We start from the raw sequence: 13,639 nt of genomic DNA, 5'->3' as shown, positions 1-13,639 counted from the left end.
TTACAATTCATGCTAATAAATAAAAGATTTGGACATCCACATAATTATTAATATTTATAACAATTTTTTTTATTAGGGGCCTAAAATTTAAAATTGAAACAGAATCTTTAAAATGTTTAAGACGGCTCTTAGCATAAGCAAGGGGATTCGAATTACTATTCCTACTAGACATAGAGAGAGATAATCATTAAAATTCCCAACAATAAACTAGGGAAGTAAAGGTGTATTATCAAATGAAATAAACATATTTTTACAAATTTACAATTTAAGAACCATAAAAATACAAATTCCCGGCTTGATTGTTCAGTGAGTGAGAATCCTCTTCTTACAACAAGTAGTCAATAGGCAGTCTGCCCCGGTAATAATGGTGGACTCGCGGAGTACTACTAGTAGCTCGTCTTCGTATCTCCATAACTCAAACTCAATCAATAATCAACCCCACTGCCTTTTGGCACGCCACAGGAGTCAATATACTACTCCTTCCTTTTGCTACAATATTATATATAACCCAAATATTTATATATATACTTCCTCCTTCCCAATTCTTTATAGTTTAATTTTGGGCAGGGTCAGAAAAACGCAGAGTCAATCGAAATAAAGTCATGGCTTCTGGTAACCTACGTTGCGTGATCGTGGCCGTCGATGGCAGCGAGGAGAGCATGGGCGCCTTGAAATGGGCCCTAGACAATCTCAAGCTCCGAGCCCCTGATTCAGAATCTGATTCCTCTTCCGCCGGTGGTTTCTTCGTCATACTTCATGTCCAGTCCCCACCGACCATCGCCGCTGGTCTTAATCCCGGAGCCATTCCTTTTGGTGGACCCAGTTAAGCGTATTCTTTTGCAAATTAGTACAAATTGGTGATTATTATGTTTTCTTTTCTCTTTTTGGGTATGTAGTAATTACAATTTTTGTTTGGGGGATGGGATTTCAGGTGATTTGGAGGTTCCGGCGATCACTGCAGCAATCGAGGCGCATCAGAGGCGAATCACGGAGGCTGTGTTTGATCACGCTCTCAAGATTTGTGCTGAGAAGAATGTAATTTTTTTTTTGAGTATCTATTTTGCTTTAATATAATTCATTTGCTTTTGTTTTATTGAAGTTTCGAGTATTGAAAGTGTTTTTATTGTTTACATATAAATAGCAGGGGAATGTGAAAACGGAAGTTGTTATTGGCGACCCGAAGGAGAAAATTTGTGAAGCTGTTGAGAAGTTGAATGCTGATCTTCTTGTGATGGGATCCCGTGCTTTTGGTCCCATTAAAAGGTTACAACTTTTACTCACTGTATAAGAGAGTTATCATACTTTATGCGCTTTGCATTTCAATCTCAAGTTGTTTGTAACCTCATCAAGTGGTCCAAAAGTATGAACTTTAATCGCGAAATGCTTCTTCATTATGCTTAAGTATGGTTTGTATTTGTTTAGGATGTTCTTGGGAAGTGTAAGCAACTATTGCACCAATCATGCCCAAAGCCCAGTTATCATTGTCAAGGCCAAAGACACTGGTGCTTGATTGATAGTCATAAAAAATGGTATGCATTTATCTATTCTCCAAAACTTCTTAGTGGCATTTTTTATTTTAATTGCCCAGTTCTCTTTGTTCCTCTATGCGATTAATACTGCTTTTAATTTCCTTGTGTTGAAGTAAGCAATCAAGTTGTAGGCCTTTCTTTTTCCTTCACAAGATACCGTTATCATTTATGCTATGTAAATTTGCTCTGTGCATCATAAGCTGGGTTCTGTGATTGGATACCTTTAGGATCTGTTCTGTTCTGTTTTATTGAGGGAGGGACTAAGGGAACTGTGTAGCATATCTTCATTGTCAAATTTAAATGTCAGTTCACTAGAGCAGTTTTAATGACATTTTAATTCCACCTTCTCTTTCATAAATCTTTTAGTGAAAATGCTAGATGATGAGGGAGGGAGGTGGCAGTGTAGCATATCTCCATTGTTGAATCACAAGAGCATTTCAAATGAAGTTTGAATTCCGGATTCTCTTTGATAAATAAATCTTTTTGCGAAAATGCTAGATGATGAGGGAGGGAGAGGTTGTGTAGCATATGTCCATTGTTGAATTTAAATGTTGTTAGCTCTTTAGGGAAATTTAATAAAATTTGAATTCAGCATTCTCTTGGATTGATTGAATAAATCTTTTAGCGAAAATGCTAGATGATGAAGGGTTGTTGGTGATTTTTTTTCTCCATTTTATATAATTCTAAGATGGTAGTGCAAGTATTATAAGTGATAAACCTCTAACAGGACTTTCAGCTTGTAAAATCAGTCCATACATCACATATGCATGCATACATGCACTCATTTATCTACTTACAATACACATATACATGACATTGATATCCCTATTTACATTGATGCAACACATGGGCACATTTGATAATTTATTTTCCTTGTTAACTTTTTGTTGCTGCATGCATAGCTTGGGTGCATGCTCCAGATGGACTAGTTGTTTTGTAATGGATGGGTGATCATATAGCTGTTGTTGATTGTGGATTATTTGCTATGGTAGTATGCTTCTTGACGAGTTTGAACCGAGAAAGTTTCTGGGTGTATTTGGATTGACATTCTTTTTTTAAAAACATTTACTGTTGCTGTAAATGGATGTGTATCATGTAATAATAATATTCACAATATGTATCTACTTAATTATTTATTTAACTTTTAGTTGTGTAACATAAATTTGATATAACCAAGTAGAAGATATATAATGATTTCCAAAGGAAAATAATTGGAAAAAGAAAATCAACTAATAACAAGACCAAATGAATATATCTAATCTATATAAAGTGTGCTATGTAACAGAATTTTTGTTTTAACCATACTTTTTTGGTTTTTATGTTACCTTTAACAAAATATCCTATTATTTAACAAAATATTTTTTATTAATTTTATAATATTATTATATATATTTAATAATAAAAATTATATAGATATTTTATATAAATAAAATTTTATTTTTATTTAAAATACCTAAAATGTTATTGATATTTTTAATCTTATTTTTAAATTTTTTGGTTTAACTTTAAATTAAAATAAAATGACAAATTATATAAATATTTTATATAAAGAAATTTAAATTTAAAATATTATAAATATTTTTAACTTTATTATTATTTATTTTATATTTTAAATTGAATTCACACACCATATTTTTTGTAAAGTTTAGAAATAAAAAACCTTTATATCAAATTTACGAATCCAACCTATATAAAGACACGCTCAAATTTCGTTATCTGAGTTTTGGTTAAGAATAAGTAAATTACAATATATGTATTATTAGATATGTTACCTAATTAAAAAAATTAAACATACATGTATTGCACTTAACATCATCTTATTGAAGCTAATTAAAAAAAAAAATTAATTATACGTGCAATGCACATAACATCTTATTGATGTCGAAAAGTGGCTAACATCAGCTTGCTAGATTGGTGAGATGATTAATAAGTTAAGTAAATAATTTAGAAAGACATTAAATTTGTAGTAGTTTACTCCCCATGTCGCGATGGTAATGGAGCTATGTCTATTTCGAGATTTTATTTCTCATGAGAATTACAGAAAAAAGACAAGGTGTTTAAGTTCTAGTTTCTAGAGAGAGAAAATTTAGAAAGAGAAGCTCTGACCTTGTGAGTAATTTTTTGAATGTGAAAAATGAGTTAAGTGAACTCTCCTTTTATAGGCGCAGGAAGTTCACAAAAATAGGGCAAAAATACAAATAAGATGTTTTTGACCGTTGATGATGATCTAACGGAGAAAATTAGCTCTTGGTAGTGAGGCCTTTTTTGGAGCTCGACAAGTTTCGCTGCAGGTAACTCGGAGCTTATTTTCGTAATTCCCTTAGGAGTGAATTTTGACAACGATAGCTTCAGAATTACATCTATAGTGTGAGACATGACTTGATAGAGCATTGAATTAGCTTTGGAATGCAAGTTTAATCGCGTTAAGTAGATCAAAATTGAGTGAATTATGGCTGTTTTACTGAAGGCAGTTTATGACCCAACGACCAGGTTGACATCACAGGGACCAGGTTGACATATAACGTCAGCCTGGACGTTGGGTAAGTGTAAAAACGTCCAAAGGATATACTTTAAGATGCCTAAGTGATATTTTGATACCACTTAGCATGTTTCTGCGTTCTAGGGAAGTTGGTCACCAATTCTCGAAGATTTTGCTATCTACGGAAATGAGAGACTCGAAACTCTTCATTTTCAAGTGAGTTGGAAATGAAAAACGCAAAGTTGTGAATTTAACTTCTCTAACTTCATATATCTTTGTCATTGTGAAAAACTTGATAGACGGTCAAAACGACATCAGATTTAGATAAGCAGAATATAACGCACCAGACCATTTGTCAACCTGGGCGCTAGGTACTTACTCCCGAGCTCTCGGGATTTCATTTTTTATACTTCCAAGGATTCTAAACTTGAGGATGAGGTCTCCTACCCTGTTTGACCTTTGGGATTCAATGGTCGCATTAGATTTGACATTTGAGCAATTGAAGGCAGCGACCCAGGTCAATTGTCAATCTAGTCATAAGGCCCAACATCAGGTTAACCTGGGCGTTGGGCCCTGTTTCCAGCGCCTCAGGATTGTGGTTTTCTTTTCGAGTTTGTTTGAATCTTCATTATTTTGATGACAGAAAAATGCCCAGAAGTTTTTTTGCTGAACTTAGCCTAGGTTGACAATATGTCAACCTGGGCACTTGGTCCCCCTTTTGGCCCTTCGAAAATTTTGTTTGGTCCCTGGAAATAGTTGAATCTTAATATTTTCTGAAAACGAAGAAGATGCTTGGAATTGTTCTCGAAAAGCTACAATTAAAATGGCCTAGGTTGACGAAATGTCAACTTGGTCACAAGGCTAGCCCCAGGTGTTAACTTGGGCGCTGGTCCCTGTTTTTGTCACTTAGAAATTGTTGTTTCTTCTCCGAAAGGATTTGTCTCCTCATTTTTGATGAAGACGAAGTAGATACAAAATTCGAATCTCCAATCAAATACTTAGAAGGCGCCCAAATTGATAGATTGTCAACTTGGGCGATCTGTCAATCTGGGTGCTGGGTGCTCGGGGCTTGTTGTGAAAATTGTATACGCAAGTGTACGCAATCGTAATAAGTAATAAAGTGATAAATCGAGTATCGTCTCCACAGGGATTGAAAATTGGAAATCAATTTATAAAACTAATTACTCACAAATTGGTTTAAACAAAAATAAAATAAAGTGATGAGAATATTTAAAAATTAACAAACACAAACTATAAGAAGAAAACAAGCTAGAATTATTAAATTGGCCTAAAAGTGCAAAGTTGATATAATTGTGCTAATGAGTATTATTGTAAATTGATAATGTCAACTAGGAATTTAAGATGTCATAATCCTTTTTCCAAAGTATTTATGGTTTGATTCTCTAATTAATTAACATATTCCTATGACCAATTAATTTTAAGAATACCAATTTAAGCACAATTCTTTCAAGTCATACATGATAAATCCCATATTCCTATGCCATTTACAAATCACACTTTTCCAAGGTGATATTCATGCATCATTCAAGCAATTCCACTAATCCTATTTTTTCCAAAATTAAGATTAGCTTGCAACTTACTAATGACGATCAAGCAAAAGTAAGCTATTACACAATAAACACTCTTGAATGAACAAAATCAATTCACTAAACATGACAACAAAATATTAAATCACAATTTTTAGCCAACAAAATAATTCTAGCAAAAAAAAAAATTAGCTCATACTTAATTGTGCAAAAATTACAAAATCCAAATAAGAGAAGGATGAAAAGAAAAACCCATATTGGAGTTGTCACAATACTCCAAGCTTTCTTTGCCAAAATCCTCTTCTTCTTCCTGTTGATCTTTTCCAATCTTAAAATAAAAATACTAAATTAAAACCCTAAATAAAACTCTCTCTTTTTCTTTTTCTATTTTTCTTCATTTTCCTTTTTTTTTTCTTGCTTTTTTTTGGCGTCCCCTGGAGCAGCCGCCTACTGCTTCTTTCTTCTATTCTATTAACTCACGCCTTTTAATCATATATAAATATATATGATAACAAAATCTATGAACAAAACAAAGCCCTCCACCACCACGTGACTTTTGCTAAGCCTAATGTTTCTTCTCCTCTCATCTCTTCATGAAGCTTGCCAAGATCCTTTAGAGAGAATTGTGTTGGAATTTATTTTACCAGGATCTTAGATCTACTCACAAGTATGTTGTTTAACACCCTAAATATGAACTTTCTAAAACGATAATTAAACACATATAAAGTTAAGAAAACCTTACATTGGTTGCAGCGGAATAATGTCTCCTTCCACTCAGATCTCTAACCCTTGTATCCTTTCTGTCGCATAGTATTATCAAGATCTGAGCCCGAATGTCCTTCTCTTTGTGTGTGATCCTTCACAGTCTTCCAATCTATGATTGAGGTACCACTTGCTGTGTGTGGGCACTACTCTATCACTAAGGGTTCGAAATTATGAAGAGGAAAAGAGAGAGGTATAGGGTCGGCTATAGAGAGAGAAGTGGAAGGCTCAGTTTTTCTGAAAAAGGCAATCTTTGATTTTTTGAGAAAAAGGTTATTTTGAACTGAGCCATCCCTTTCTATTTATAGGCAACTACTAGGTTTAGGTTAGTAATTATTTGACATTAAAATAATAAAAATATTAATTGGAAAAAACTCACTAAGTGGCCGGCCAATGTGTTATTGGGCCTCACTTGGATTTTGCAGTTTTCACAATTTTTATTTCTATTTTCTCAAAAACGCCAATTTTCCAATTCTAATCATTTAAATGTCAAAACTAATTATTTAATAACTACAATAGATTATTAAATAATATTGTCATTTAATTTAATTGTTAATTAGACATATAGAGTCTCTTAATTAATAAATAAACCTAGAATCTCTTTTCTTTACAATTTCACCCCTGCTTAGTGAAAATTCACAAATTAGACATAGTCTAACTTTAGAATTATAATTGACTGATTACAAATCAATTATTGAGTCTTACAAGCAGCATAGTCTCAACTAGAATGGGGACCATGGATCTATATGCTGAGCTTTCAATAAGTGAACCGAATTTACTAAGTAAATCCCTACTTATTAATTCCTCGTTGAATCCACTCTTAGAACTTAGAATTGCATTCTCAGACTTATATAGAGCATATTATATGTTTCACGATATAGATATGCTATCTCATTTAACCATTTTTATAATTTTATTGTGATCAAAGATCCTCTATATAGATGATTTACATCGAGATGCGATAATTTTACCGTTTTCACCCCTCAATGTATTTTGCTCCTTAAAACACTTAGCTACCTGTAAATGATGTTTAGTGATCTAAGAAATAGTCACTTAAACAAGAGCTCATCCATTTACTTCTATTTAGCTAAGCTCGAAGGGAATCATCACTTGACTTCTATACACCAGTAGAAGCTATAGATTCCATATTTATGTTCAGCACTCCCACTCAATCATACTATCATGTTCCTAAAATATACGTATCACCCTGACCCAAAAGTAGGCTTAACTAATAAATCAAAGAACATGAATAGTACTCCTGAGTTGAGCCTAAGCATATCAGGATTTAGATTCTTTTAATCTTAAGATCAACTACTGATATTGACTTGGAAAGATACAACGGTAAGTTTATAATATCTTAACTAAGTTCAATATCGGTCTAGTCCAATGTATACTCCATACATTCGAAACTAGTATACTTTACCAATGTCCTGGAAAGAACATAACACTTACTCCAAGTGTAAGTACACATCATCGCTGATTATCACATCAGTGTAAATCCAAAACACTGATGAAACAAGGACTTAGTCTTTTGAATCATATAATCACAATCACATTCCACTGTGTTGACAATACTGTAATTGTGAATAAGTATATGATTTGGACTTAACAGATTTTGTGTATAAACATAATAAACATAAGCATGTAAAATTCATGCAAACATAAATCACTTCAAATTTCTTGTATTGATAACTAATCAGATTGTAATGGGTTTTATTTAGGTCACAAAACCCAACAAACTCCCACTTGCACTAATATAAAACAGACTGTGCATTTTAATCAATCTGTTGTCTTGATCTTCAGATCAAGTGTAGTATATTTGAATCCACCCAAACTTCTAGAAACAAGTTCATAAAAACATTATGAAACATCCTTTACTATATGCTTTACTCATCAAGGGTTACTGAAATCCTTACTGTTTTAAAGTACATCTGAATAAACAGAAGATATATCTCTCATATTTTAAAATATGGAATTGAGATAATACAGTATAGAATTTTCTACAGTAAAATAACTTTCTGGTAATTTTGAATTTACAAAGTTATAAACCTTCTCTGGTAGAGCTTGAATTATTATAGAATAACTCCTCCACCCCCAGGGTAACCACCATCTCAAAAATTTGAATGAGTTGGTGTAGATATAAGGATAACTGATATACAGTTCCTTAATATCTAACATATGGATCACTTTCATAAATCTTTCTTGAATATCTTTCAATGCTCCTTATTTGATTACATCTCAGATAGCTCCCACTCAATAGTAGATGTCTAGTTAAATAATATTTTTAACCTCTTATTGTTTGGAGGGATATCTAGTTGTGACTTATTGTATTAGTCTGAAACTATAAGTTTCTTTTAAGACTAAATCATCAACATAGCAGACTAGTATTTGAAGTGAAAAATACTTGCTAGAGATTAAGTAATCAAATTAAAATACCATAAAAATGTTATGAGGATTAAGAATCTTAGCTCAAGTCATTCGAATAGACTGTGCTAGAATTCTTTTATCTTATTCTCATAATTCTGATAAGTTATTTCTATCCACATGAATGGTTAGATTTGCTTTCAGTAGTGTTCTTAAGTTCCTATCACAAGTGTCAACCTAATGAAAATGGGTAAAGAATTTTAAAATTCTCCCACTCAATTAAGGTAGTGTGATACATTATCAAAGAACTTTTATTGGTATCATTATTTACTACAACAGTAAAACTAAATTGGAACATATAATCAAGATCAAGGATTTATACTGATAATAACTAATACATTATATTACTTCCATGTTTAAAGAAAATATGTGTTACATAGGGTACTGTGGATTTTAAAAAAAACACCCCTAAGTATATAGAGATTATGATCCACCCCAAAAGGTTATAAAGATCATGATTCTCTAAGTGTTATAGAGATTATGTGGAGTTGAAGACAATCCAGAGTTCATTAGATATAAAAGATCGTTGAACTGCATAGTTTTCTTAACTTTTCTCCACCCCTATCAGATCAAAAGATCCTTTTATTAAACAAATTCTTCAATAATTGTATTAGAATTAACAATTATTTATAACATAGAAGTAATTTCTAGTGTTTATTTAATATAACTCTATGAGGAGTTGTAAATATTATATAATTTGTATCAATAATAAAAACACTTCCACATACAAACATATAAATATAATTTGGTAATTTTTGTTTAGGATAAAGTAAATGAAGCTCAATTTCATAAATTGCAATTTATTTGAAATAGAAAATAAAATATTATTAATAAAAAAATGTATTGCAACATTATGAGAAAAACAGGGAATAAAATCCCAAACTAAAATTCGAAATCCAAATTGTTTTTAAACTAAAAAACAATTAATTTAAAAATAAATAAATGAGCTTCATCTTCATCTTGGACGACTTCACCCTTTTGTCCAACTTTCCGATCCAACTCACTAAGATAGCATCTGAGTTCAAGTAGCTTGGCCTATAAGAAGAAGAAACAAATAAACAAAGTTAGTCCAGAATCAAAAATCCAATTGGATAATAATTCACTAAAACTCATCAAGTTTATAGAAAGAAATACCTTGTTTCTTTGCAAGAAGTTTAGGACATTGGGGTTTCCAATGACCTTTCTCATTGCAGTAGAAACACTTTCCTTTTAGTGCATCACCAGTAGCAGTAGCCTTTTTGTTTTGAACTGTTTTTACGGCTTTGGCTCGCTTCTTGGTGTTTTTCCACTTCTTCTTAGATTTGGGTCTTGAAGTAGAGGCTACATGTGCCTCAGGTTTGACCGTCCCATTACCATTGCCAGAATTGTGAGGTTTACCCCCTTTCTTCTTGGGTCCTCCAATCAAATTTTCATATGTCTGAAGGTCATTGACTAACTCATGAATGTCTACGTCCTTCTTGTTCATGACATAATTTGATGTATAGGGCAGAAAAGTTGGAGTTAGACTATTCAAGATAAGGCTTACTTGAGTAGTGTGATCCATTTAAGCACCATGATCCTGGGCTTCTTGGAAATAACTTGCCATTAGGAGAACATGATCACGCACATTCTGATGGGGTTCCATTCGTGCATTGATGTACTTCTTAGTCACGTCAAAGCGAGACTGAATAGATGCCATACCGAATAGCTCAGTTAACTTCGTCATAACTTCAGCAGCCGTTTCGGTTTTTGCGAACCGAGTTTTAAGGGTGTCAACCATGCTGGAAAGCATGAAGTATCGAGCTTTATTGTTAGCATTCTGCCAACGCTCGTACTTCTCTTTAACAGGTTTGGTTGCATTGTCACCCGGCTGATCAGGAGACGACTCAGTTAACACAAATAAGGCACTTTCTCCTATGAGAGCAATATTAATGTTCTCATTCCATTTTGAAAAGTTAGATCCATTTAGCTTATTTTCAGTCAAGAGTGATAACATGGGATTCGACATGGTTATACATGATACTACAAAATAATAAATAGAAATCAATAATGGTTTAACACAAAATCCAATTCAGAAATTATAAGCACATAGCATGTAGGAATGATAAGAGAAAATACAATCCTAAATAATTTCCAAGGTTTTCAACAAACTGATATCAGTGTCCCGTTTAGGTGAGAGTCAAAGCTACCATCCATTGAATAGAGTTGTCAGCTCATCTAAAATATTAAACATTCTAGCGACCTTTTATTCGATCAAGATTGGAATCCAGCGTTGTCCCGTTTAGGCGAGAGTCAAGGCTATTCTATCTTATGAGCTTCTACCATTGTTTCATATTTTGTAAGTCAAATACAGTCGCCACCATTAGGGTGATCAATACCATATAAAACACTTACAAAGCTACTTATCTTTCGAGATTAAACGATGCTAACATGCTAATGAACGTTCCTCCATTAGGGAGGATTACTAACTAAAACAAAAGCTATGTAAACCAACAATGGAGATCGAATATCTTAATAATAATAAAGCTCATTATTTAAAATGTATTTTCTATATTATTTATAATAAAATATATTCATTAAATATCAAATTTTGAATAAAATTCTAAATTAGAATTTAATTTAATATTTATAAAATTATACTTAGATGGTGATTAAAAAAAATTGAATTATTTCCATCTTAGTAGTAATTTTTCAAATAAATATTAAGAAAATTATTTAATTTAAGTTGTATTAATTTAAATTAATTTGCAACTCAAATTTAAATTTTCATGAGAATATATTTATTGTATTTTGAAAAAGAAAGTATAATACTATACTATTTCGAAATACTTAAATAATAATTACTTAGAAGAAATACTTCAAGCAAAAAATATCACCTATCTAGATTTTCTTTTTGACTAATTAATTCAATTTCTAATAATATATTTTAATTTATTTATTTTAAATTAATCATTAAATGAAAAAAATCATTGATTTAAGTTGGTCTAAAATTAATTAAAATAAATAATTAATTTACAACTTAATCTATTTTTCAAGATAAATTCAAAATTATCTTGCATAATTAAATGCAATTTCGAAATTGATTAATAAAATAAATAAAAACAATATATATTTCGAAAATTATTTAAATTTAAGTTAAAAAAAAAATTTCAACTTAAAATAATTTTCTATTTAATTAAGTGTCATGAAAAAAAAATATTTAAGTATCATGATGAAAATCAATTTAGATATTTAATTTTTTAATTTTATTAAATGTATTAAATTCAAGAAATAAATAATTAAGTGTAGAGAAGGCTTAATTATTAATCTCTAGTTTAATACTAGGAAAAAATTCTAACTTAAATTGTACCAAAATTAATTATTTGAATAATAAATTTCACAATGTATAATATTTTTCTTTTTAATATTAGAAATAATAAGTAGTCTAGAAATAACTATCTAAAAAATATCTTATTTCAACTAAGTATCTTTTCAACCAAAAATTTGAAAAATATCTAATTTAAGTTGTTATAAAAAAAATATCTAGAACTTAAATATTTTTCAAATTCAAATTTAATTAAATATAAAAAATTAAGTTGTAACCACTTAATTTGAAAAATATTCTATTTTAAGTTTAAAACCAACTTAAAAAATATCTCAAGAATCTTTAATAATTAATTCCTAGAATTCCTCAACTTAGTTTTAAATCCAAAAAATATTCAAATTTAAGTTAGATAAGAAAAATCAGTTAAAATAACTAATTTATAACTTAAATAGGAATATTTAATAAATAAGCTTCAGAAAGAATCTAGTTAGTTAAAATTCTTTATTTAATTAAATACAAGAAAAATACAAATAGTTTGTCCAGAAATAATATCTAAAACTAAGAGTGTTTTTCTTAAAATTAACTTTAAAATATTAAAAAGAAAATAAATTTTATATATTTTAAAAGGTAATTATGTTGCTAATCAATTTTGTTAGGTTAAACTAATTTAATTAACCTAGCACAGTTATTCAAATCAGGAAAATGGGCCTTCACAATTGGGGTAGTTCATGTGAGGGGGAACTGGGTTCAGTATGTCATACCCACTTCTATTGGCCCCCAACTCTCACACAAGGCCCAAAAGAGAGGAATTTAACCTTAAAATAAATAACTGTTATTAATTGAATAGGTCCAAAAACTAAATGGACCTAAATAAAATCTATCATGGTGTGACATTTTATTTAGCAACAACAACCTATATGCATCTATATAATAAAATAAACATATAGGCTCACACAGGCACACATTTGGATGGATCATATCATGTTGCTAGGTCATACACAAATGAAAGAAGATTGTAAAATATACTTGTTACAAATTATTTACTTGACCTATTGACAATTGAACCATGGGTTAAAATCAGATCATTGGATCTGTCAACAAGTTAACCATGGCAATTTAGATCAAGCAATAATACGTTTTATAAAACTTACACATAAGCTAAAACACATACTCCTGCAACAAGATGAACTCGATAGTTGGATGTAGGATTTATTTAATTTTAAATAATTAAATTTCGAAAAATAATTAAATAATAAAAAAAAGTTTTTCGGATTTAAAAAAATAATATTTAAAATTAAACCTACAATTTTGAAAAATTAGGTTTCAACTAACCTAAATATCATTTCAAAATTTGCTAACTACTTTTAAAAAATTATTGTTATTTTATAAATTAAATTTTCAATAAAAATTAAAAAAAAGATAAATAAATATATTTTTCAGATTTTATATTTAATTTAAATAAATAAAATAACAAAATTTAAAAGTTAGCTAAATATCTTATTTCCATTTAAAATATCATGACTATAGTTATCTTATTTTAAATTTAAATAAGGTCAAATTTTTTTAAAAAATATTTAATTTAAAAAAAAAATTAATATCTGACCTTAAATTTAAA

At 30.3% G+C, this 13,639-nt stretch overlaps 1 protein-coding gene across 4 annotated transcripts; it reads left to right on the top strand.

The window, feature by feature from the left end:
- Positions 1–275: 275 nt before the first annotated feature.
- LOC115717605 (universal stress protein PHOS34) lies at positions 276–2,670 on the top strand. Of its 4 annotated transcripts, none has more exons than XM_061105205.1 (5): positions 276–822; positions 932–1,035; positions 1,145–1,263; positions 1,423–1,529; positions 1,896–2,321. In XM_061105205.1, exons 1-4 carry the CDS (start codon positions 603–605, stop codon positions 1,508–1,510), a joined length of 531 nt encoding a protein of 176 aa, XP_060961188.1. In that variant the 5' UTR covers positions 276–602; the 3' UTR covers positions 1,511–1,529; positions 1,896–2,321. The 4 variants fall into 4 exon arrangements, with proteins under 4 accessions (XP_060961188.1, XP_030502459.1, XP_030502454.1 ...); XM_030646599.2 differs by lacking the exon at positions 1,896–2,321 and adding an exon at positions 2,432–2,670 and having other exon boundaries at positions 284–822; XM_030646594.2 differs by having other exon boundaries at positions 287–822; positions 1,142–1,263.
- Positions 2,671–13,639: the final 10,969 nt, after the last annotated feature.

Source organism: Cannabis sativa, chromosome X (genome assembly GCF_029168945.1).
Source record: "Cannabis sativa cultivar Pink pepper isolate KNU-18-1 chromosome X, ASM2916894v1, whole genome shotgun sequence".
In the NCBI taxonomy this organism is placed as follows: Eukaryota; Viridiplantae; Streptophyta; class Magnoliopsida; order Rosales; family Cannabaceae; genus Cannabis; species Cannabis sativa.
This window is presented reverse-complemented; position numbering and strand designations above follow the sequence as displayed.